General features: G+C 38.7%; 1 protein-coding gene across 2 annotated transcripts; it reads right to left on the reverse strand.

Annotated features, from left to right (window-relative positions):
- Positions 1-504: 504 nt before the first annotated feature.
- On the reverse strand, positions 505-27407 carry ipmkb (inositol polyphosphate multikinase b). Of its 2 annotated transcripts, none has more exons than XM_012876254.3 (6): positions 26867-27407; positions 9544-9629; positions 7509-7605; positions 5831-6003; positions 5125-5206; positions 505-5041 (listed from the first exon to the last, which is right to left on the reverse strand). In XM_012876254.3, the coding sequence occupies exons 1-6, from the start codon at positions 27066-27068 to the stop codon at positions 4242-4244; spliced, it is 1440 nt and encodes a 479-aa protein (XP_012731708.2). In that variant the 5' UTR covers positions 27069-27407; the 3' UTR covers positions 505-4241. The 2 variants fall into 2 exon arrangements, with proteins under 2 accessions (XP_012731708.2, XP_035998291.1); XM_036142398.1 differs by having other exon boundaries at positions 26871-26948.
- Between the last annotated feature and the right edge of the window lie 441 nt (positions 27408-27848).

Below are 27848 nucleotides of genomic sequence, written 5' to 3' on the forward strand. Positions count from 1 at the left end.
TCTTCAGCTGTACGGCATAATCAGCGATATTAAAACAATAAAAGGCTTGCGATATTTCAGTTGATTTGTAATGAATCCAGAATGTATATTTCACGTTTTTTAATTGCATTACAGAAAATAAAGAACTTTATCACAATATTCTAATTTTCTGAGACAGTCCTGTATGTATGTCCTCTTGTGGTGCCAAGTTTATGTTGGTTCAGTTGTGGGCTAAGCCACTCTCAGCCAATGTGATCGGCCCGAACTGTTTTTGGTTGGGTTACAAACGGTTGAAGCCAGAGCGGTATAAGATGGATTCTCGTGTGTTTGTGAACTCACAAATACTGTGAGAATTCCTTTTGCAGGCCAGGTTACTGTACCATATGTCAGCACAAGATCAAGAGTATGAAGACAAGACTGTGCAAGTCTGTCAACAAAACCAACTGGACAGATGAACGGAGAATAATATTATGAACGTAACGCAACTGTTTATTAACACCTGTAAATATAAAAAACACTTTGCACTGATGATTTAAAAAAAGACAGTTTATTAAAAATAGCATTATTAGGGAAACATAACATTTCAGGTTTTAGATTAAAACAAATCAGAAAAAAGTTTAGATCAGGTCTTACGTTAAAGTACAGTCATGGGTTAACATGATGTGGCTTTGTGCAGGAGTGAAGCACTGAGATTTACCGTAGGATTAAAAAGCATCTCCAGTGTTTCAGCTGTCTTAACAGTGGTACCCAAAGAAGTACAATGGCTTTCAAAAGTCTACACCCTGTTAAAATGCTGTTTTTGTGATGTAAGAAATTGACAAGGATAAATCATTGCAAAACTTTTTGCACCTTCGATGTGATATATATCCTGCTTGATTCAAGTGAAACAAATTCTGTTAAGACAATGTAAAAAAAAATAAAATAAAAAAAATGAAAACAAAATTGAAGCAGCCTTTTGATTCAATTTCACCATTCAGTATTTGCTGCCAACTAACCACAGATTATAATAAAGGTGATTAAACAAAAATAAAATCAGCTGCCATAATATTTTCTTTCTGACATTTGCTTATTTGCATCCTTTGCCTAAATACAGTTTCCACAGAGGTGACAAAGGCTCCAAAAGATCTGAATGTACAAATACATCAGACAGGAGGGTACAAAAATCTCCACAGCATTCTATATAACATGGCAAAGTAAATACATCCCATCAATAATCTGAGAAAATATGGGAAAACAGTTACATTACAGAAACTGGTGGGTGCTCCAAAATGTATCCAAAGACGAGACAGACGAAACTGGAAAATGAGGCTGATAAGAGCCTGACAGCAACACTGAAGAAGCTGCTGGAAGTTCTGCCAAGTAATGTTTGTGTTGTACATGTAACTAAATCTCATGTTTGTCCAGATGTCTGTGCCAAGTAACGGGGCTGTTACACTTTAGTCTTTTCTTCCAAAGAAACTATTTAGGCCTGGCTAAAGAAGAATGTGTTACTTTTCTTTAATGTGAACAAAGGTTTTTGGAAATTCTGGAAACATTTTTGGAAAAATTATTTCATGTGTGGAAAATTAAATGTTTTGGAATTCCTGAACCACAGTCCTGAACTACATCAGAAAACTCCCTTTTGAAATTAAATGACATTTTACAAAACCTACTCTACATTCTATGAGCTGAGCATTTTGACAAAGCCCTACTATGACATGTTTCTTCAAAAGACTCAAATTATTTGTTGATATGTTATTGAACTTCAGATTAAAGCTTTCTTGATATGAAAGTGATGTAAAGTAGAAAATTACAGGACTTTTATTTTATATGCTTAAGACACTTATTTTAGAGGATCTGGAGATGAAGCCAGAAACATGTAGCTGGAAGCTTCAAACGCTAAAAAAAGGCTTTAAATTTTTCATTTTGGGGGGGTGGAATCAAAGCATACAGGTCTAATAGAAAGACTAAAGAAGCATATTTGGTTCTGCTAAAAAATAAATTTTCCAATGGGACACAAAAAATTGCTATGGGCTCTAAAAATGTATATTGTTCACAAGAATAACTTTGGTCTTTCAATTCATTCAGTACAGTTTGGTCTGAGAGTATTAGAACTGTTAACTGTATACAAAGTGTGTGGTATTACCCATTATCAAACCTCACCATGGGAGTTCCAACTTTGGTAAAACTGACAGATTTGATTAAAAAAAACGTAGGGCTGTCAGCTTCTTTTACGTCTAAAAAGTAGCACATATCTGCAGAAAACTCAAACACACATTCAAACTGCCACTCCTCCGTTCATTATTCTTATTTATATCAAAAGCAGCACTTCTTTGACATCTTGTTCATAGAGCCAAATCCTAAGTATTGTTAGCTAATCAAAGCAGAACCAGATGGCATAAAAAGATAGCTTCACAAAACCCAACAGAAAGATCACTTAAACCCCTAATCAAACATATGGGAATAACAGGATCAATAACTGATGGGTAATTGTATGTATTGGCCACTGCGTCCATCGGAAGAATTAGCAATATATCCAAGTGTCGGAACATTGCTTTGTTTTCCACTTAGATGTTTCAACACAACCACTACAGTAGAAATCAGTCATTGTGTTTGATCTGAAGTTTTTTCTTTCATAATATTGTTAAAAAAAAGTAGTATGACACCAGGGAATAAACCCTGTCCCTCAGATCATTGTGGGGGGAAGAAATCAAACCAGAAGAAAAACATTTGGCAGCTGACCACAGCAACAGTTAAACACAGCCCAGGAAGTACATTATGCTTCTTGTAAAGAGTTGAAACACAAAATAAAATACAAATATTTAAAAGAATAAATTCAAGGTCAACAGTAATAAAACCAGGTTAGTCATGAGATTACAAAAATAAAAATAAATCAACCAACATTTAGAAGAAAGAACACCAATTTTACAGCAGAAAGCACAAATGCACATATATACACACACACATCAGAGAGAGGGAAGATACCTGAGTTAGTTGTCAGTGGTTTAAAGAAAATCACAATTATAATCTGATTACAACATAACGATCATTCTCCAAGTCTTGTACACCACTGACCCCTTTAAACTTTTTACAAATGAGTAGCAGTTCATTCTTTCAGTTGTTTCTAACCCTGATTTACTGATTTCTTTCAATCTTGGTTTCTTGAAAAACATTCTACTGTAAACACACATAAACTCCATCCAGTTCACAACTGAATGACAGCAAGCATGTAGAACAAAAGCGAGGAGATTTATCTATTTCAACTGCACGGGTCAACAATAAAGTTCAGTACTACTAAAGCTATTCAAACTCAGATTTTATAAAGATGGAAACATCTGTTTACTTTCATATTCCTAAAAATGTGGTTCGGATCGGATCAGAGATGTGATAGCAGCAGGACTTCATTCCTGATATATATTTTTTCAATTCCTCTGGAATGAAAGAAATATAAACAGGTTTCTAGGTGATCCAATTAAGAGTTGCATTAGGAGTTGGTCCGATCCAAAAATGTTTAATGTGCCTAACACAGAGCTAGATAATTTGACATTAGAGCTTGTCCAAATAGCACTTATCCAGTTGCATATTGTAAAGTGATAATATAGAATGCATATCGACTATTGGTGACCTGTCCAGGGTGTATCCCACCTCTCATGGATGACCACTGGAGAGAGGCACCAACGATATAACTATCTGGAGATGAAAAAAACAGGAAAATGTAGTCTATGATCCACATACAGCCTATACATCCCCAGAGTTTGCAGGCTATGCTGAACCGGTCCAGGAACTCACACTGAAATTTACAGAATACACTAAGAACATATGAGAACTTACAGGGTACACTGCAGAAACCTTCAGGTTCCTATCAGACATGCAGCTTGCATCATGAAGCACCTGGAAACGTGGAACTTTGAACTTACAATTCACCTCGCTATATAGCCCAATAAAGTACCCCAAGGTCCAGAAATAAACCTACGAGTTCTGGAAAAATACAGGCTGTATTTGGATTTCCTAGCCTAACATATTATTTATCCAGGACAATTTTAAAACAAAGAACAATGGAGATGTGACGTCCAATGGATGTCAACAACGATAAAAGATGTGATAAAAATATTGGGCAAGCCACATACAAAAATACAACAATCATGCCTGACGGCTAACCCGATCAGATTGATGGGAAGTATCAATAGTGGCTCATTTTTAGACTTTAGTCCTCTCCAGTTTTGTGTTTGTTGAGAAGAAGACACAGTGGCTCTTTAAGGAACTCAGGAGGTAGGAGAAAAGAGCTAGCTCTGTGCAGCATCACATAGTATCTGCTCCAGCACTGTCAGCAGGTGTTTCAGACCGAAGATGTAGCCGTGATCGTGGCTATCACTCTGGAAAACATGAGCAAAATCAATCATCCTGACCTCCACACCTGCGTCTCCTGTACTGCCCTGTCCGTCTGTCCCCTTTTGTCCCGCCAATCCCTCGTCTTCTTCCTCTGTTCTGCTCATCTTGCCTCTCTCTCCATCCTTGTTGTTTCTATTCCCATTACATGACAGTTTCTGATCATCTTTTCTCAGACATGTGTTATCTTCTTCATACAGTGCAGGAGCATGATCCCCTGAATCAGCAGCTTTAGTTATCTCAGCAGCAACATCATCCAGCCTGTTGATGTGGAGAAACCCCCTGACACAGAGGTGATCCCCCTCTTTCCTGTGATTGGTGCGAACAGTGGAGATGCTGCTGTCCCATGAAACTGCAACTTCAGTGTTGTTGTTGTTGTACTCCTCTACTTTGTTTTCTTGTCCTGCTTCCTCCTGCATTACTTTCCCTTCCTGGCTCTGAACCCCATCACCAACCAGCAACAAATTGGCAGTTTTCATCATAGCAACACTGACTGATGGATCGCTGAGAAAATAAGAAAAGGAGGATGAGGTGAAAGAAGAGGGGAGTCCCTCGTAGACAAAAAGAAGGGAGCTGGCATAGAAGGCCAGCTGGTGCTGGGAATGGAACCAGTGCAGAATCTGCTGCAGCCTGCATATGCTGGCCCGGATGGCATCCCTCCTCAAACAGACTCCATTATGGAAGAATTTAGCTAAGCCTGGAGGGGAAGAGAGGACAGTAATATTAAAAATAAAGTCAAAGATGATAGAAGCATGGAGAAATAAAAAAAGAGCAACGCACCATCTTTAACAGTGTCCTGAGTCAGGCCCCTCCCATAGTGTTGGTTATAGGAGTCAAACGTGTTGCTGTGTACATTATAGACCTGAGAAAACAATTATTCATTCATTATTTTTGATCTTCTTTCTGCATCATGTCGCTACTGTTTAAGTATTTTGTTAATTACTAAATGCTAAACTTAGTCAAGTTTAAATACACGTCATCTCCATGATTATGTTGCATAATCATGTTAATGGCTGGAGCTGAACCTTTACCCTGGTTCCTGTAGTGGCCTTAACGTACAACCAGATGGCAGGAGATTATACTATAATCAAACCAGTTTGTTTTCAGTTTGTTTGTATACTCTTAAGTGTAAATTAATGAGTATAAGGTGTTGAGCATGGAGGAGGTGTGGGGGTTTGTGAATTGCCATTTCGTTCTAAGGAAGCGGATCCTCTGATGAGGTTTCTGGGCCAGATGGCCGAAGTTAAGCCCCCAGACTCTAAAACTCCACCAAAGTACTTAGCATGCCACATGTTTGGTTGGAAGCTGGGGTGAAACTTTTAAAAAGTTTCAACATTAATCAGGCTTACCAAAGATGTCATTCTGAAAATCTGAAAAATGCATTCTAGAGATTAAGGAATGTAAATAACGGCAAACAAGGTAAGAATATAGATCCAAAAAAAATAATGTAAACATAAATAGGTGGCAACATGACAAGAAACCTTACTCTCATGCCAAGGATCAGGAATCCAATCTCCTCCATCAGAGGGTATTTTCTGATCTGCTGTTCTCGTTTCTCCTGTGAGGCAAATGGATCGTAGCTTCTCTGGCCCAGTTTCACATCCATAATGCACGGCCTGTTGAAGTGACTTGTCACATCCTCCAGCTTCAGGTAAAGCTCTGGTTCAATGACACATATACAAGAGTTATGATATAGAAGTGGAAACTTCAGAATCATAATCACCTTTACTGGCCATGAGAGTGTGCACAACCAAGCAATTCGGTTACAGCTCACCACTGTCAGGGTGTGAATGTGCGGTGAATGGGTGAAAGACTGTAGTGTAAAGTACTTTGTACAAGTACAAGCCATTTACCATTTACAGCTCTCAGCGTACAGACATTAGGTATAAATATATAAGCAACAATATGTACATGTGTTCATTTTAATTTGTAAAGAAAATAATACAGTCATGATAGTACAAACATAATATAGTTATATTTGTTATCTGACTAACGTGTTATCTGACTAATCAGGCGTGTGTTGTGTTGTAATCAGGATGTTCATTGTGTTCATCAGACAGACAGCCTGGGAGAAGAAACACTCTCTGTGGCGGCTGTTTTTTTCAAAATAGCACTTGGTAGTACCAATCTGAAGGCAGAAGCCTAAACCATTTGTGTGCAGGATGTGTGGGGTCTGGAGAGATGTTGGCAACCCTTTCGTGACCCTGGACCTGTACATGTCCTGGATGGGGCCTGGGCCTTAATCTGAACAGTTTGTGTGCGCGGTCTAGTTTTGTCAAAATATTTGAGATTTCAACATAATTCATACTTAGAAAATGAATTATTCAAAGATACTCATTAGCTTCAAAATCAACATAAGTAAAAAAATATTGCCCATTCAAGCAAACTGGTCAACAAGCCATGGTACAGAATGAGGCCTGGCAGAGGTTGGGAAAATTAGTTCAGGATAAACAAATTGGGTATTGTTTATTTCATTGTGTTTTTGATGTGTTTTACTTTGTTTAAGCCGAAACTGAAAGCTAGTGCTAACAGGACACTAAGCTACCTGCTAGCAGTCTTTTGAGTCTGATGCTAATGAACTTTGGGTTGTGCTTTTTAAGGCTATGGCAAATTTGTGTCCCATGAGGGTTTAAACATTGATGGGAGGTGAAGTTTTTGTCTTACAATCCGATAGCAGTAAAATGCTAAAATATGAAATAGTCGTTTAAACGAGCTCCCTCGTGTCCGTTAGCCACTATCACTAAAAAGCTTGCTCTTAGCTACAACTGTCCTTGTTTAAACCTAGCGTTTGTTCACTCCACAGTCTTAAGACAATGTACCACTAGCGTTTTAATGAACATTAAGAGCAATATTAATGCAAATTAATGATATTTCTGTTTCGTTGTAAAGCTATGTGGCCAATAATAATCCAAGTTATGGTGGAGTCAGACTGAAGCCGACTAGATGAAAATGAAAGAATGCAATAATCTGTCCAATGTTGCTCATCCAGCATAGTGTTTACCCAAAAACACATTTTGGAGACATCCTGCACAGAGAATTGACAATTTTGGCATCCTGCCATTTTTGTAATATTACTTAGAACTTTCTATGTATATGTTACAAATGAAACGTGCCTCTGGTCATTTACAATAAGACAAAGATGATTTAAAGTTGGGATTTTTTACCATTTGGGCTGTCAGGAGAGGACCAGGTGCCATAATATTTGGGAAGGTGGTTCTGGAGGTCTAAGAGACAAGGATCTGAGCAGTCCTCTGCGAACACCTATGATACACACAGATACAAATGAATCCGCAATGGACAGATACTATACTGATATGTATACTGAACATTAAAATAAACAAGTTTGATACTGTTGGACCTTTTGAAAACAAAACATATCTAACCCACATATTATGGACATGTCTGAGGGTTTAAAAACAGAACATCTCATTGTAAAAGGGTAAGACAGACCTGCTTTATCCTCATGAACCATCAGCAGTTTTAATGTTGCCTTGTATTTTGCTCTCATGATTCCAATCAAGATCTTTTAGACCCCAATAATAATTGAAATAATTTAAGAATAGGAGATGAATGACAGCTGAAACTAGTTTAAAAAAAATTATTGTTTCTCACAATCTGACATGAAATCAAACTAAACTTTTCCAGTTTTAAGTTTCCTAACATATCTATTTGCTAAATACCAGAAATGAGAGCTAACTTTTGCGATATCAGAAGTTTCCATACACTAAGTTTACTACGTCTTCAAACTATTTAGGAAAGCCAAGTTGATGACGTCATTGGTTTGTATGCTTCTGAAAGGTTAATTCTCAAATCGAAGCATAAGTGAGAACATTTTAATAAAACAGGAAACATTTAGTCTAGTTTCATGTCAGACTGTGAGTACAAATGGTTCTGAGTATTTTTATACCAGTTTATGTAAATATATGGTTTTCCCATAATGACTAAAACAATACACTACATGTCATCAGTGGTACCCGGTCTGCATCAGTATTGTTATTGAACCTTCAGTGTTTCTTGCTTTGGGAAGTAACTGACAAAAATAACAAAATCTAATTTAAAGGAGCAAAAACTAATAATGACACCTAGTGTTTGAAATTAGAACACACATAAACACACAAAAAAAGAGCTGAAATTGCAAAGCTCTCCGTTTACCTCTCTATATCCTGTCCTCTACTTATGATCAGAAGCTATGGATCACGATTGAAAGAACAATGGATACAAGAAACTAAAATGAGCTTCCTCCATATGGTGGCTGGGCTCAGCTGTTGAGATAAGTTGCGGGACATTTAGGGGCACCTTGAAATAGAGCTTCTGCTCCTCTGTAGTAAATGGAGTGAGCTGAAGTGGTGTGGAGATCTAAATAGGATTCATACTGGGCCCCTGCTTTTGTAGGTTTTCTTGGCATCTTCCCCTAGTAGGGGAAGCTGGGTAGACCCAAGACATGCTATAAGAGACTACATATCTTTTCTTTCCTGGGAATGTCTTTTTGATCTCGCAGAATGAGCTGGAAGGAGTCGCTGTTATCCCAGCAACATGATCTTCAATGAAAGGAAGACAATAGATAAATGAATGGATTGAACGGGACCCTGATCCAATGTTTAGGATCAGATCCCTGGATCTGGACTTATAGTTTGCCACAACCAGAGGTGCCTAAAACAATCTGTAATCTTGAGAAAAAAAGTAATTTACAATTTTAGAAAACTGTGCACAATTGTCATTTACTGGCAATGTGGTGAAATCGTTGCTTTTAATTATGAATCTGAACAATAGGACCAGTTAAAGTGCTGTAACAGTAACATGCATACTGTGTTGGAGTTGTAGAAATGTGCTTCCAGGAAAAGGCACCTCAAAATGTCTTGCTTCTCGAAGAATGTTGCCTCTCAGCCAAAATGCTTCAATGGCCCCATTTGTTTAAATGTTGGGACTACAATTTATATGTCTGTTGTTTCCAACCATGTCCAGAACTAAAGAAGCTGTTCGGATGAGGGGCGAAACATAATCAAGAGAGTCCAGTTTGTCTTCAACTGAAAAGACTGAGAACCTACACCAGCCAACTCCAAGAACATCCTTTACAAGGCTCAGTTTTCTACTGACAAATCCCATCAAAAATATGTTTTCTTTCCAAAATCAATAGAAAATACAAATAAATGAATTGCAGTCTTTTTCTGGGGGTAAGGGGTGTTTGTGTGTTTTATTTACCATGCTATAAAACTGCATTTCTCGAGGTCCTCTGGGTGGAGGTTGAACTTGCTTCAAGACTGTTCCATCCGGGTGTTGTAAAATACCTATAACAGAACAGAGATGGAAGAAATATTTGAAGCCAGGTTTGTCAAAGCAAGGGTTATGGTGATTTATGCAAATAATAGTAATGCTCAAGACATAGCGTTCTATTATTTTCACAAGGATGTTTAGAGAGGTCAGGTTACAGGTGAATCTCAGAAAGGAACATTTAGAACACAGAGGTAAAATCATGTGCTGAACACAATGGTTGGCTAAGTGAATATATTTTTCCTGATGCTACTGACATGATGTTCTCACTGGATGTCAGTAACAACCACGTAATGCATACATACTAAAATAAAAAACTACAAAAATTAAGTTATGAGTAAGGAGATTAATGACAAGGATTAAAATTGAACATGCTGACAGAAATGTGAAAGGCCTTGTTGGTAGCTACAACTATTCACGTGCATTGTTAAGGTGTGATGTTGAAAGATTCTGTTTCTGAGGGCATCTACTAAGCTATCTAGTTTTAAGTTTATTCCATAGATTTTCAATTGGATCAAATTCAAATTCAGGCAATTGGCCTGGCCATTCAAGCTCCATTACTTTCATTTCCTAAAAATGTCTAAGCATTTCATTTGGTGTGTGTTTTCAGAATCATTGACACGATGAAATATCCAACTTGTTTCATCTTTAGCTTCTTATTATATGTTAATTTCACCAGTCATACTTCTTATATGAAGTCTACCACAAGGACCACGGAAACAGTAGGTTTGATGATCAAACATGTACAATAAAACTGAAAATATATATGAATAAAATTTAACTGATAGTTTTTTTTAAATGTGCAGTACTCTATGGCAGTATCGGCATCATTCTCTAAAGGGAGAGCAATAAATTATCCTATCTATAAATGTATTGGCTGATTGCGTCATGTGATGTAAACAAAACTTTTCCTACACAAACACTAGCCACCTATGCCTCTATTTTCTGTTTTAAGATCCGTCCATTATATGTGTTAAATGTATGTGAAGGATGTGAAATAATATAAATCTGATTTTTGGGATCACATAAACCAACCTTTTGAGTAGCTTGCACTAAAAACTCTCTGAATCTGCAGTATGCCTGTACACATTAACTTGTGATCCACCTGTGTCTGCTGTAAAACACTTGGGAATGTTTTCTATAATGACTAATAAATACTTAATGTCATTTATGTCATTTATGACGCCATCATGCTTTGTTATGAAACTGCCATGCTCTGTAAACATGTTAATATATGTAAAGAATTACCTGTTGTATCATGCAAACAAATGCCTTGATGCAAGCAAATGCCTTGCACCTCTTTCAATGGAAGCCACATAGTTGCATTTGTACCCGGAGCACCTATAGCACGTTAAAACTATTTATTCTTGAGAGAACCCTGGGATGCGAACATGTCTTGGAAAGATGCACAACTTATAGATATATACTGGTAATTTGATAATATTCTGACAATGTTATCAGCTATTTAATGCCTACATTAAATAGCTTGTTTAATGTAGGCTACACGGTTTATCTTTTAACCTATAAAGGTTCCCTGGCACACCTGGTTAAGGGAAATCATCCTAGCTTGTACCCTAATAGCAAGTGAATATCTATCTTCTCAATTTTAGACCATAAAATAAACTGGTCTGACACCAAAAAAAAACCTAAAAAACCATCAGACAAAAAAAAAAAAAAAAGAACAGTCGTGACCCAACAACAGCTGTGGGACTGTTACCTCTAGTGCCGCTCACCTTACCCACTAAGCTATCTTGTCTGTCGGGTCTCTCCGCCCTACTTGTCCCTCATTACCAACTAACGGAGAGCTGTTAGCACTTTGAAAAACAGATGCAGATTAACTGGTGACAGTCACACCACATCACTGATTATGGGTGATGTCATTAAGTGAAAATCTTTGTCTTAATTTTGTTAGTTCAAAGTATAGCCACTTTATTTTATTTTTATTAAACCTTTATTTAACCAGGCAAAAGACCCATTAACATCTGAGATCCCTTTTACAAGGGAGTTTATTCTCCACACAATATTGAAGTTCAGCAAAGCACTTCTCATTGGGATCCCTAGAAAGAGTCTGCAGAGGCTTCAGTACATTCAAAACTCTGCAGCTAGGATCCTGATGAAAGTGTGGAAATATGAGCACATTACCTCCATTCTCCATTCATTACACTGGCTTCCCATCTCCACCAGGATTCACTAAAAGGTTTCCCTCCTCACACATCAATGCATCCATGGACATGCCCCCGCCTACCACAAAGAACTTATCAACCCACAGAAGACAACCCGTGCCCTTCGCTCCACTCACTCAAACCTCCTCCACATTCCCAGAACCAGACTGAGGACAATGGGAGATGGGGCATTTTGTGCTGCTGCCCCACATCTGTGGAATGCCCTCCCTGACACCTTGAGGGCACCTCAATCCACTGAGTGTTTTAAAAAAGGCCTTAAAACATTTATTTTTAGCAAAGCTTTTGGTCCCCTTTAAATGTTTTTTCTCTCTTCTAAAAATAGCTTTTTATTTTTAAATGCTTTTCTCTTTTTTACCTGTAGTACTTTGAGATCTTTTGATGGAAAGTGCAGTATAAATGAAATGTATTATTATTATTATTATTATTCAGCGTTTTCCCTCGTCACTTGTTCTTGATATAAAATTTCAAACATTCAAAAATGTTTAGTTTATTCTGAAATGAAGAGTAAGAATAAATCCATCCTAATACTCCTCCATATCCTCTCGACTTCAAGGAATGACATAAACACAACTTAAAGACCATTAAGTTTCCACAAGTGTTTTAGCCTCAAGAAAAGATGTTGAAGTTGTCATATAGGATGGGAGAGAATAATATAATAAAGCCAGTCGTTCTTCTTAAACATTTTATTTTACTTGACTCTTTAACAGTTTGTTGGCTCTCAGTGATTAATGAGCGCTTTTAGGTCTCTCATCATAAGGCATCTTGAAATCTTTTTTTTTTTTTTGGGGGGGGGGGGATTTTTTGCGGCTCTAGTGGCTCGCTTTTTCTGAAAGTAGGCTGACAGGAAGGGAGGTGGAAGAGGGGGAGAGATATGCGGCAAAGGACCGCGGGTCGGATTCGAACCCGCGTCGACCGCGTCGAGGACTAAGGCCTCCGTATATGGGTCGCGCTACCCACTGCGCCACAAGCACGCCCAATCTTGAAATATTTTGATCTCTGATGATTCTCCGGTTCTGAAACAACCGATAAACAGGACAAGATCTGCAGCTGTCTATTAGCTGTTTTACAGAGATCATTATAAACATGCAATACTACAGCAATAAAAAACTTTTCTAATGAGTATTTCCTGAGATCTTAATAGATGCCTTACAGATCAGATTATACTGTGCAGTCATTCGCAGTTCTTAAAAGTTGAACACAGATTGTTCATTTCCTAGTTCGGTAAAGGGGTCCTGAAAACCACAGCCACAGAAATATCTGTATTTTTCAGCAGTTAATCTCTGTCACCAATTAATCTGTAACAACAGAAGCAGGGCAAAGAAACAGTCTGTCTCCTCTCTTCAACCACTCACCTGACCCAAATAATGCTGCTACTGGAGGTTTCAAAGCCTGCTAATATGTAGAGAACAGCCAGAAGAAAACATGCGGGCGTCTTTATAGACAAGAAAAACACAAAAGTGTTGTTTGGAGAAACTTTCCCAGGCAGGCAAGAAAAACAAAATGCTGAATGGTACTAAAAGTTAAAAGTACGACATGGATGTTTGAAGGCAACATAAAAAGTCAGTAAAGCTCCTGTATCTCCATCAGTGAAGCAGTAAACCTCCAAGACAACATATGCTAACGCTAGCTGTTATTAGCTTGATGGACACAGATAGCCCAATGACCGGGTTCTGTTGGTCTGAGCTCCCCCTTCAACCTGTTCACCCCGCAACGCTCCACTGCGCAGTCAAATAATAAATAACCCCCCCGTCCACTACTGCTCCATTTAGTTTTTAAGAGCATTGGAAGCAAACACCTTTAAACCTAAACTAATGCCCAGATTAGCCAGGTTTCTGGGGGGAAACCCTGGAGTGTGCAAATTTTTTCCTTGGGATGATTAATTTTGTTAAAATCTTTTGATTAATGAGTAAAACAAGGTTAATGTTTGGTGTTTATCCATCATTAATTTGCTTTCATTTCTAGAGTAGAAAAAAAAGTAGGCATTATATTAACTTTTCTTTAAAAAAACTTTTCTTTAAAAAAAAACTTCTCGACTGTATTCCCTGTACCTGTGAACCTCTTTATGGATAATGTAACTTAGAGGCTGTTGTTATTTGGGTGTATAGATCATTTGAGTTGTTCCCAACATTTGGTGTAAATTTGTAGACAAAATATCTTGGAATCCGATTTAAATCAGCCATTTCATGCTGAACTGTGTTCTACTGTATAAATGCATCACAATAAAAAATATTGGAAGAGAGAATCCCATTTACTGAAAACGGAAATGCTCATTACTTATTTCGTCCGCTGTCTGCTAAACCCCTGGCCTAGACCACCCCTTAAATATAGATTTTCAATAAATGTTTCTAGATAACCGTGTCGGTGGGAAACTCAGCAACACGACTTGCTGTGAAGTGACGTTTCTTAACAGAGCCAGATCATTCAGGCCAATTACAAATGGTTATTTTTTAATTAAAATGGCAACTTAAAGTTCGTATGCTTGTACGTTCTGACAAACCTAACATGTTTGCTCATGAAATTCGCTGAACCAGGAAAGCTGAAAGGAAGCAGAGCTTGTTAGAAGCATTTACTACCATTAGCAATTTATCGACTGTAGTAGAAGTTAACAAAGCGAATCATAGATTGTGTTACGATGACAAAGATCTCGGCTTTTTATAAAAATAGCCGCACCTCAGGACCCTGGATAAATTGCCAGATGTCTAGCAGCAGCTGCGAGACTTTCATGTTTTATAGCTGTTCTTTGTCGTTTGTGTGGTGATCAATAACATGTCAAAGAATGACTGTAAAATACACTTTTTCAGGACTTGATGACAAGCTGTTTGTTGAATCAAATATTTCTTTAAATCCAACGTTATTTCTCCCACAGCGCCAATAACTTGCACATCACATCATGTGGCAGATTATGCAAATTATGCGATGACGTCATTTAGCGACTTTTAGCACAGCCAATAGCTACTTTCCTTACTGAGGAGTTGGCAACACTGTCGCTCCCATATATCTGCATCTGTATACATCTGTTTCACGCCAATGGGTTGCAGGCTATTGTGGGCAAGACAACATGGATTTTTTTGTGACACGGACCTCAAAATTTATCGAGTCGGCACCAGCAGAGAGACACCAACCAGACGGGCCTAATAAACCAAAAACAAAATATGATGAAGGGTATCTTGCTCTTGGATTCACGGCAGCGGTGGTGGGGACAGAGGAGAGACCGATGTGTGTCCTGTGTCTTAAACCGCTAGCAGCAGATAGCATGAGACCCAACAAATTAAGAAGACACCTAGAGACCACACACCCCAGTCATGTCAATAAGCCTCTTGATTTCTTTCAAAGAAAACTGGCAGAATACCATCAACAGGAGACTCGCATGGTATAAGCTGCATCAGTAAAGAGTAAGGCACAGATGGCTTCATATAGAGTAGCATACAGAATCGCGCAATGCAAAAAACCGCACACAATTGCCGAGCAGCTCGTTCTCCCCGCTGCTCTAGACATGGTGTCAATTATGCTTAAAAGAATTAAAAGACGTCCCCCTGTCCAACGACACAATTGCGAGACGTATATGTAACATTTCCAGTGATCTTGAAGAGCAACTCATAGAAAAATTAAAAGACAGTCGTTTTGCATTACAAGTGGAAGAAGCTACTGACAGCAATAAAGACTGCTTGTTCATTTCGTACGTCCGCTTTGTAGATGGCGAGTCACTGTGCGAGGATTTGCTGTTTAGCAAATACATAAAAAATAGAGCCACAGCCGATGAACTGTTTAAGATCATGGACAATTACCTCAAAGAACACGGCCTTAAATGGGAAAACTGTGTGGGCTTTTGCTCTGATGGCGCACAGACCATGGCAGGTTTAAGAAACGGGCTGCAGGCGCTAATAAAGAGGGTTGCGGCAGATGCGCATTGGACGCACTGTGTCATTCACAGGGAAGTGCTCACGTCAAGACAGCTCAGCCCTGAACTAAATGAGGTTTTGACAGAAGTTGTGAGCGTGGTAAATTTTATCAAAACCCGACCTCTGAAAGTGCAACTATTCTCCGCACTTTGTGAGGAAATGGGAGCTGATCACACATCTGTGCTGTTTCACAGTGAAGCATGGTGGCTCTCCCGGGGCAAAGTGCTGTCGCGCGTCTTTGAGCTCAGGGCACAGATTCGGATCTTCTTGGAAGAGGAGCACATGTATGAGTCTGCAAGCAAGTTCAGTGATGAACAATTTCTGTTGAAACTGGCCTACCTCAGCGATGTGTTTGGCAAGCTGAATGAATTAAATCTTCAGCTTCAAGGCAAAGACAAGCACCTACCTCACCTGGCAGACAAGACCACCGCATTCATCCGGAAGCTTGAGGTATGGGGCAGGCGCCTCGATCAGCAAAACATAGATGTCTTTGAGAACCTGAGTGAAGGTGCTGAAACCACTGAATCTGGAGCCACCACAGTGATCCCATGTATTAAGCAGCACCTCTCTTCCCTGAGTGCATTGTTTCAAAAATACTTCCCAAACAACAGTGCTCAGTATGCCTGGGTTATGGATCAATTCAATGCAGCAGGTTGGTATTTTGACATTTTATTGAATATTATACTCATATATTATACATGAATTTATTTCTGTTGTATGCTACTAACTGGACTGGATTGTTGTCAAACTGATTTCTTTGTGTTTATTATGCAATGCAAAATAAAGTAAGTCTATTTTTTTCTATTCTGTCTGCAGCACCTGCTGATTTTAGGTCTGCTGAGGAGGACCAGTTTATTGACATGACGTCTGACTCCACCCTGAGGCTCAGGTTTAATGCTCAGACTCTTAGTGAATTCTGGTTTGGAGTGGAGAGGGAGTATCCACTCATCGGGCAGAGAGCTGTGTGCATTCTTCTTCCCTTTGCCACATCATATCTCTGTGAGATGGACTTTTCAGCTGTTGCTTCACTGAAAACAAAATACAGATCTCAGCTGAACATTGAGCATGACTTGAGAGTGGCAGTATCAAGCCTGCAACCCCGTTTTGAGAAACTGCGATGCAAAACAGGCTCATTGCAGCCACTAATGCAGGGATAAATAGACCTGTCTTGCCAGATGGATTTCACTTCTTTTCTTTTATTAACAGATTGCAGAGTGGCACTTTAATTTTTTCTATCTTTGAGCTTGATACAAATTTTGACACAGCTGCATTTTTATTTTCTTTATTTTTGAGCTTGCTGTTATTTGATGTAGATAGTTTGTATTTAGATACTACTTGTTACTTCAATAAAATTGGAACATTTTAAGATTGTTGCATATTTCATTAGCATTGTGTTGGGGCGATGGGGACAGGCGGGGCTTGAAAATTCCCCCTTGTCCAAAGTGGGGAATGACAGAAAAAGTTTGGGAACCACTGCACAGTAGTTCCATAAGACAGGTGTGACAGAATCAAAGCCCTCCCAGAATCAGTTCTCTCAAGACGTTGTTCAGCCTGTTCCAACAACAAACATCTCAGTCTCTGTCGAGTAATTGTCTAAAGCCAAATTGGAGAGGATGTAGAAGTTAGTTTCTAGCTACTTTAGCAGTTGCTCTGAGACACTCTTATCTAACACCTTTGACATGACAGGAAGGAGACATATGCCTGGTTCACACAGTAAGATTTAAAATTGTTGGCTGATTTTCAAAACCTGATTTTCCAAACCTGCAAGACCCCCCAAAATCACGATAAGAAATCGTAGTTATAACAGGATTGCTTGTACAGTGTGGTGTCCGGTCAGACGGCATGCACAACACACCACACACAAGCAGATTTCACTCAGGAACATTCAGATGTCAGGGAAATATTGCAAAACCTCCCAAGATCAAACATGAGTTCAGAGTAAATGAACATGGATAACGAGGAACAACAGTGGCAATAGTTTGTGAACTAATTTAACTGAAAAAAATTTAGAGAAAGAAAAGGCATTGATTAAAAGGGGCTGAGACAGCGGGAACAGAGGTTCTACGTTTGCTACTCTATAATATGAAAATGAGCTGCTGTGTATTTTATTTCCCTCCGGGTTTCCCTCACATCCCTTTCTGATTGGTTACAAGTCATTCAACAGGCAGTGTGCCCGTTTGTCCTCAGAGAACACCACACACGCTAGTATATCAGGCCTCCTGAGCAGACCAGATCACGCTTAACACATCACAGCAGGAATAACTCTTAAGATGATCTTAAGAGCCACTCCGATTATTGAAGAATGTCGGAACTGGAAGATCGGGGCTAATATCGGGATAATCCTCCTCCGGTCTAAATCCCGCGTTGTTGGCCTTTAGTTGCCAACTTCTTGAGAGTTGTTTAATTTAAAAATAGGCTTCACAAGGATTTTTTTCCATGTATCAGGAAATTGTCCCGTTCAGATTGTAATATTGTCATAAATTTGAGGCTAAAAACCGCAAAACCTATGTTATACGTATTCTAGCAAGTGAAAAAAACCATGATGCCTGACCAAAGCTGCAGGAGAGCTGAACACACATAAAACAAGGATAAACCTCAAGTTTCATATAAAATATTTAAGTACTGTTGGACTGCTGTAATTTAAGACTTTTGAGTCTGTTTTTCATGCTCCACAGACCAACTGTATTAAGTCCTCTTAAGTTAAAGAAAATCCCTAAATTTTTAAACCACTAATGTTACGTCTATGAAAGCTCAGATCTTACATTCTGTTCACAACTCTTCTATCCCTGCCCCCTGCTCTGCTGGTTTTGACAAGTCTGAAGCAGTTTCTCTGCTTTCCCTACATGAGATTGTTGCTCATCTGAACCCTTCAGGTTCTATGATGCTCTTTCTCGTCACTATAGCACCAATGTTGCTTTCAATAATTAATGTTAGTTTGTCCCCTAGTTTAGTACTTGTAAATCTTAACCGTGTAGTAATATAAACCTCTACTCAAGAAATTTGCTGTTGATCTTGGTGTTCTTATAAATTACAGGCCGATTTCCAAACTTACTTTCATTTAAAAAAATTCTTAAAATGGTTGTTTACAAACTTTAATTAAGGGAAGAACATGATATTTTTAGTTTTGAAATGTGGTTTTAAACCTTTACAAAGTACAGAATCTGTCCCTTTAAGAAGTTCTAATGATGGGTGTTTATCAACTGACTGACTGTTATGATTATGTTTTTAGATTTAATTGCTGCATTTGGCCAGCGGATCAAAACATTTTCATTTCTCATTTAGAAAAGCGAGTGGACATTGGGGCTAATGCTTTGCAGTGGTTAACATTTTTATTTAGCTTAATAAACTTTCTTTATCAAACTTTATGGTTTTGCATCTTCCTTTGCTTTTCATGTGAGGTCTCACAGGGTTCAGGTATAGCTCCCCTTCTTTTCTCTCCATTTCTGTTACCCTTTGGCTATATTTTCAAGAAACATGGAGATCCTTTCCAGTGTTACACAGACCATTCCCAAAGTTATCCTGAACACAAAAGGTTTCTCAGATTCAATGAGCAGTAAGTCATCGCTAAGGAATTTTGACAGAAGGAATCATAATCAAGAAGCTTTATTGTCCCTATGTTTTACCATATTGAAATTTCTGGTGAGGCAGACAGCGGCTCAGAATGCACATAAATACATATAACAAGCAGATACAATAAGAAGTGATCTTCATATTTTTTTAACAAGTTGATTGCACTGGCCAACATCAGTCCTGAGGGGCCTATGGGTGCGTATAGTCTTCAGGAGCTAATGGACTCATTTTCAAGTCATAAAAATTTACAATTATATTATGTGCAATTTGCATGAATGTCTAAACAGAATCCTTGAGAGATTTAAGTATGCAAATGCACATTTGCAAGTAAGAGGTCATATAAATAACTTGACCACAGGTTTCTGGTTTTACAGGTTTCTGGTTCCACAGAAATAGGTAAACTAATCTTGCCGTTTACATCAACTCCTTCCAATCTAATACTTCAAAACACACATTAAAAAACGTTAATCAAAACACAACTACTGATCCAGGGGCAGAGAGGTCTGGATAATCCTAGGATGTGGAGCTTCAAAGCCAGCATGTTAAGGAGCATGTTGCTAAAGCCTGAGCTGAAGTCCATGAATAGCATCTTAACATAGGTGTTGGGATGCTGCAGAAATTTTTGCCTCAATTAATTTTATGAATTGAGGTTTCTGAATCATTCGAGGAATCATGACAGCCCTACTTTCATACTGACCGTGTTTGGAAGAAGTGGCAAAAAATGTTCCCTAGAGCTTTATACTAGCTTGATAGTTGGTTAGCAATGTAGATATTCAATAAAAGAACAAAGGGCACATTCCTTTTACAGAGGTGTACTTCTCTTTGCTTGTAGAAGGAAACAAAATGATCTTGGTTAATATTTGGCTGGGAGCTGATTAATTATTGACCCATTCTACATAACTTCACAGGCAAAATACAACAGTTGGGCAATATGCAGCTTGTAACACTGACAATTTTAGATCATTTGTTTTCACCATTTTCTTAAAGCCCAGATCTTACCACTATGTACCTATACAATATTTTGGTTAGTTCTAGCTGTTAAACATGATTCTTATTGACATATGTTGAATAATCAGTGCACTTGTAAAAATAAATAAATAAATAGGAGTGATACTACAATGGCCTGATAAAACACAATCTGAAGAATACCACAGGCTGATGATAAACCATGGTGAAGGCAAGACTGACAGACTCATGTTACCAAGGATGAGCAAGCAACTCTGAACCCAAATGAGCAAATATTTGATCAAATGGAATATTTGAAATGAGGATTTTGCTCCAAAAATTATAAATTTAAATTTTTAAATTCAACTGCTTGTTGGAAATATCCTCAATGGAGAACAAAATGAATCTGTTAAAAGTCAAGATTTTATTGAACAGAAGATTACAGGGCAATTGGGTGTTTTGGGGCCAATTCTACCCACTGTGGGGGCCTATTCTAAAATTTGATCTCTACAGCAGTGTATTGGATAATCACTCGTGTACGTTAAAGGTCTGTAAAGCAGCTAACAGCTGTCGGCCAGTCAGTTGTTTTATGGCAGTGGTGCTCTGATGTCTTGCACTAATATGGAGCTCTGTAAATTCAAACTTGTTATGTTCTCATCCCTGGTTTCTCTTTTGGCACACATTCATTTGTCCATTTCCTCTTCCCTGTTCCTTCCAGCACTAGGCTGTGCTAGATAACTTTTCTGTCACTAAAAAAAAAAAAAAAAAAAAAAAAAAAAACACGTCATAGTCTGCAAGACAGCTAATCAGGCTGTGAAAAAAATAACCAAGTGTCACCATGGGCAAAAATCAACGCATTCTTGATACACTAGGATTGCTGAAATAATTGATACTAAAAATGTTTTTATTTAATCAAAGACACTGATTTGCAATAAAATCAATATAAACAGACCCATTCACATTTGCCCAAACTGTTGCACTGGTGTTACTAAGTCCACTTATTATAAGTGACTTTAGGCTTATTTTTCTTAACAGTTGCATGCAAATATCATGAGTTGTGGGTTGCATATTTTTTCGGATAGCTTTTGAACATGAAGGTCCTTATTTGGACTTCAAATTTTTTCCAATAGAAACCCCTTTTCCTGGTAATCACGTCTGCTCAACAAGTGCTATGAAGTGACCTGGTTGCAGCATTGCAAGCCAGGTAAAATATCTGTCAGCACCCCCAACCCCCCCGTTGACAAAATTAACGATCAGGAAATGTTGCAATGCTGATTAGAAGCGGCCTCTGCATTACAGTGTGGTGGGCTGCTTGGTGAGCTTCTTTGGGCTTGTTTTCAAACTGCTGGTCGCTTGTTTCTTTCTTTTGCAAGATCTGGCAACACTGCTTTTGACCGCAACGCACTAGGCCCGTCTTCTCCCTGCAGCTGCTAACCTGATCAAAATAATGAGCAACTGCTCCTGGAAGTTTTAAACTCTGCTATCATGTATAATGGATCTACAACAGTTAAGTGATAAACCTACCGGACAACATAAGCTAATGCTAGCTGTTAGCTTGGCGGACTCCGATAGCCCTGACATCGCTGTCGATCTGAGCTTCCCTGTCAACATTGCCTTCCCAGGTGTGCAGTTCTACACAACACTCTGTTTTACTGTGGTACAAGTCAGCAAAGGAAAACAATCAACGCAAGAAAACATAAACCAGCTGGCAGGCTCAGTCAGCTAAGAAATAGTGAAGCAACGAAACAAAAAGATGCAACCCCACCATCATTTCTCCGTTTAGGTTTAAAAGCACTGGAGGCTAATGTGGCTGATAAAAACACAAGTTGTGGTGGAGTCAGACTGAAGCTGATAATTAGAGCAGCAAAAAAGTAGGAACCTGCAACAACCTACTCTGCTGCTGTAGTTGATCACGTAATAAAATATGCAAAGTCATCAGGACTTGCACAGGGCTGCTGCTGATTATTTGCATTGGCCAGATACTTAGTTACACTGTAAAAAATATATACGCTATACACCAGATCCATGTTTGTTTTTTGTATCGAATGACCCTTTATTTGTCCCTCAGCAGTAAAATTAATTTGGATCATCCACAAATTGACAAGCAAAAAGAAGCACACAAAGGCACACTAAAGATAAGAAATTCTAATAAAATAATTGACCCTTCACTGAGTCCCACCCCTGACCAATCATACGTTAGCAACCATAACTAAAAAGGGAGGGGCTGGCAAACATTCACTTCCTTTGAAAAACGCCAAGGCAGCGTGTGTACAGGACTTGCAAGTCTGATTAAAGACATGCTGAGTAAAGTAGATATGCATATTATATTGAATTAAAGTAGATATACATATTATATTAAATTAAAGTAGATATACATATTATATTAAATGAGTATTGAACAAACCCACGATGTGCAACACATTAAGCAGCCGGCTAGCATAGATACCAAAATCTAGAATATAGCTTTCTGGTTGAAATCAGAAAGATGGATCATAATAAAATAATATAGTTCCTTACCCTATGATGCAAGAACATTGTTGTTCCTTTACACGCTTGTGAGACCTCACTTTGATTTTTATGTGCTCTTCATAATGCAGTCCTTTCTGTCTGGTCCTCTCCCATATTTTTGAGACATTACTTCAAAAATTTTAAACGATTTCCTTCGGAATATATTTCACTGAAATCACTGTGGAATCCATGACAATATGCGGGCAGCCAGCAATGTTTGCCAGGCATTCCAACAGTAACCATGGGGTCGGGCCTTAGCGAAGGGTCAATTGTATGACTAACTTAAAGGTACATACTTCCATAAAAGGACATTAACACTAGTATTATTAGTGTTATCTGGTTTACTGTTTTAAAAACTGGGAAGTGACCCCCTGACCTATAAATTTCTTTAAGGACCAGATCGTAGGGAGGACAGAAATTGACCAAATGAAAGACCAAAGCAAAATTATGTCAATAAATACACCAATACACTCAAATGTACCATTTTCTTTGGTCACCTTGGGTGTGTAAAATGTTCCATAAAGAATGGATGATTCATTTTTACAAATCCTCCCCACTGAAGTTACAAAACAACGGTTCTCGGAAAGGGATAAAATTATTTCCCCTAATATGTGGCAAGACGAAAACCAAGAGAATACAGTACACGACAACTCTCAAAGGAGAGAGGCGACTTGGCCTCACTATGCTGAACAGATTACCATTTCTCGGCTCAATTAAGGCCCCTGATACTGAGAGTTCACTTTTATAGCAAGATCAACAGACATAGTGGAGTGTACCACTAGAGGTCCTACAACACAAGCTATTATAGCAGATAAAAACTACAAATTCTCTTGAGTGATACCCAAGACCCCCCTGGGTAAGATTAACCTTTAAGATCTGGAACAAAGTCCTTAGAAACACTAACATTATCGAAGCAGAGATGATGTTATGATGGTGTGTCTATGATAGTAAATTCTTGCCTGAGCACCATGAAATGAGATTTAAAGAACGGGCAGACAAAGGCCTCGCCTCTTACTTTACATATTCAGAAAACAAGTGCAGGATAAAGGGATGTAACTATTTCAATACACAAAAAATATTGTATTTCATGTATATTCAATTCAATTTTATTTATATAGCGCCAATTCATGAAACATGTCATCTCGAGGCACTTTACAAAGTCAAAATCAATCATATTATACAGACTGGTCAAAATTTCCTATATAAGGGAACCAGTATAAGCCAGCATATATATGGCTTATACTGGGGAATGGCGGCCTAGTGGTTAGAGCAGGGTGCTTGTATCCTTAAAAACCTGCAAGTTGCCCAGTTCAAATCCCAAAGCCTACTACTCTGGGTAAGGCCCCTAGCCCCAGAACACTTCCCGGGTTCTGTACAGTGGTAGCACACTTATAGATGGATGGAAATCAGCTTTCTGGGAATATTGTAGGGTTGACAGTGGCGCTTGGGAGTTTGGCAGACCGTCTCAGTCATTGTGTCCTTGAGCAAGACACTTTGCCGGCTCTCGGTCGTGCCGATTGTATGGCAACCCTGCTTCTGTCTGTCTGCCAATAGGTGAATGAATGAATGTGGTGTTAGAGCACTTGCTCTTGTTCCGTCCTCCTGAAATAATTTTTCTTTTCTTTTTTTACAAGTTATAGTGTGTGGCCCAAGGTAGCATTTCTGGCCACGTGAGCTGGATAACACTAAAATTCATACAAAAATACCTATGTTAAAGTTCTGTTCAGTAAAAGTGGGGCATGTAGATTACGTTGTATTTTTTACTTCTGTTTGTATAAAATATGATGTGATGATCAGAGCATTTTAATATGTAAATAATATCAGCAGACATGTTATCAGTTCTCAGGGCTTGTCATTAATCTCATTAATCTTAACTCTCTAAGAATCATTTCTGTCATAGATCCCACTGGCTACAAGCAGAAGTATAGATGATTATTTTTATGGGCACATTTGTGCTGTTAGTTTCATTTTAAAGCTACATGGTGGTTTGTACACATGTTCACTGTAGGGTTTGCATCTACTTTGTTATAGAAACTAGATGCAGTTTATTTAGCAATAGAACTAGTTCTATAAGTTTCTCAAGCATCTTTTGTTGCATTAAGTACATTTACTGTGAATTTCTCCAATGTGAGATCAATAAAGCCTATCTTATCTTACTAGATTTTCTAACTTTTTTGAGTATATTTGATTTGAGCTGTAGACTAGTCACTGATTAGCCAGGTTTATGAAGATAACTCATTCATCTACATGGTAAATGTGTCAGCGTAGCTTGCAATGTTACAACATAAGGTTATATGGTGCAAAGGACATTTTGTGATGAATGTACAGAATGTAGTCTAAACAAACAAAAAAAATTGCTCAGTGTGTATAAAGATTTTAAAAATTAAGGGTAATGTAAGTTTCCAAATCGACAGAAAGTTCAGTGAGTCAGTGTTCTACCTTTTAATCACCCTGTAATAATTTTGTTGCTTTACTAATCTTAAGAATTTCATGAAATGTCCTTAAAAAGCATCCTTGGCTTGAGCTGAATTTCCCCCCACCAAGTGGTCCTGTCCCTAGATCTCACATGGCAGCTTGCTCATAGGCGCTCGCTATTACAGAGGTGTCCTTCTCTGCCATCAGCAGATGTTGGCAGATATGGTGTGTAGGCTTCTGATACGCTGTTTCAAACCCATGAAATTGTTCTCATTTGTTTGTTTGTAAAAGTTTTTTTTTGTTTTTTTTAAAAAACAAAAGGTAACATCAAAGACAAAGGCAGGGAGATTTAGTAACTATGCAAGAGACGCAATGGAAAAACTTTGCTGGAGGACCGGATTGTCTAGGGCTGACTGAGGCTTTTTTCCGTTATTGCCAATTTGATTGTTAGACAAACAAACCTGTTGAACATTATTAAAAATCTGCAATGGACAGCATCCAGCTACTGATTTAAAATAGGTATATGTAATGTTCAAGCTCTGCATGTAATAAATCTCACACTACTAAGGCAGCCAGCGGCTCCTTTGTTCCACACAGGATTTCCCGCAGCGCTATCTAAACTCACGCTACCGCCTCGCCAACATTCCAACAAAAAACTAACTAACTCTATATGCTTGCATGTTTATTTGACGTTAACATGGTTTTTTTTGTTGTTGCTTATGCGCGTGCATATAGTGAATGGCAGGGGAAAAAAAAAACACATGGATATGCCCCCCCCCCCCCCTCGATCCGCGCAAAACTTGTCGTGCCTTCATTCTCCGTTTGTACCTGCCGTCGCTTGCTCTTCCACTTCGCTCCTCTCATTGGCGTTCAGCCAATCCCTTTTAATTTCAAACTCTTCTCAAAAGTGTCAGGTTTTTAAAAGTTTTTAGGGATGTCTGGGTTTCTCTCCTGGACCTGTTGCCCCTGTGACCCAATCTTGGATAGGCGGAAGACAATGGATGGATGAATATTAAGTACTTATATTCTACCATCAAAAGGAAATCTCTAATCTAGAATTTAGCTACCGGTCGTTTTGACTTACATGGCGTCAAGCGCCAGTCTGTCAAGATTCAACCAAAGTAACGATAAACAAAGTTTGTTCTGATTTCAAATGTTAATGTGTTTCATTCTATGGAGAAGTGGAAGTAGATCAAATGTTTGTCATGTATTTTGTTTTAAGTACATTGGGTCAGTTTATTTTGATCTGTGCTTCATGGACACAGCTCCTCTGCTCCTCAGATGGCACTGCTGCGTCTGTTAGCTGGAAATCGTATTGCGACAGACCTTGTGATGTTGGCAAATAACGTATCGTCATCCAAACAAATCAATATAACATCGTATCGCGATAAAGCTAGTGAATTACACCTCTATCTACCCAGAATTTTGTACACACACATACATACATACATACATACATATATATATACACACATACATACATACACACATATATATATACACACACATACATACATACATACACACATGTACACACACACACACATATATATATATCAACACTGGTATTATTTTTAAACACACCCCTTCCAATAATTGATTCATTTGCACAGAGTCAGCACCCTGCATGTAATGACTGTTGGCTCTGGTTGTTTCCTATCACTCTACTGCGCCTACTTGTAAATTATTAGCCAGGTAGAGATGTGGTTTATCATTAAACAGGCCTTTACTTACCTACTTTATCCACTCCATACTTGTGCCCTGCCACCTGATGAGAAAGTGGGACACAGCCGTTCATGTGAGCTTGGTCCTGTGGTCCCAGAAGCTGCTGGCCGGACTTGTTCGTGGAGGCGCTGTCCCCAATAGCAGCCAAGCCAGGGGTCAGTTCCAGTTTACCGAGTCCTTTGGTGGACTCCATTATTTCAGCTCCTGACATTTCTAAAGTTCAGAAGACAGAGCTACGTCCAGTCTAAAAAAAGCTTGATAGCCATCAAGGTGGCACTTCACGTATCCCGATGTCATTTCGTAATCCCCCAATTCTGATGGAAATGTCAAATGCCTTCGTGGGAATGGTGATCCAGATGAAACCAGAACAGCAGGTTGTGTTACCTACCGAGCCCAGCCACAGCAGCGAATTCGTGACCCAGCGCAGCGCCCAGTGGAGACACTTAGCTGCCCGCCCAACGCTGATTCAATGATTTTCATTTCTGGAACAGCGACACAAACACATCCTGACCACTTCCTCCTGCCGTCCATGTGTGAGGAGCCAGGCTCGACTTCCGTTTGTGACCTTCAAAATAAAGCTAACGAAGCGGAACTGAAGGAACGCAATAACAATAATACACGACATCTCGTGTATTATTCGTGTAGAGCGATCAATGACTTATTTCAGCACTCCTTCCTAGGTCAATATCAAATAAAAAACTGAAGCCGGAAATTCTAAAAAAAAAAAAAAAAAAAAAAAAAAAAAAAATCAAAACAAGTTAACTTCCGGTTGCTATAGGCTCTTACGCCACTGGAGTTCCCTCTGTTAGAACGAGTCGCTTTGAAGCCACCAGCCGCCATATTGGTACTCCCTAATTCCCCCCAGTAACTAGGGAATATGTGCGCTACAGCATCGAATAACGAGGATTTTCTCATGTTCAGGGGGGCGCTTAAAACTTTTAAAATGTCTAATGCCATATACTTTTATATTATGTTCTAAAACTATCAAGTG

Source organism: Fundulus heteroclitus, chromosome 10, assembly GCF_011125445.2.
Source record: "Fundulus heteroclitus isolate FHET01 chromosome 10, MU-UCD_Fhet_4.1, whole genome shotgun sequence".
NCBI lineage: Eukaryota > Metazoa > Chordata > Actinopteri > Cyprinodontiformes > Fundulidae > Fundulus > Fundulus heteroclitus.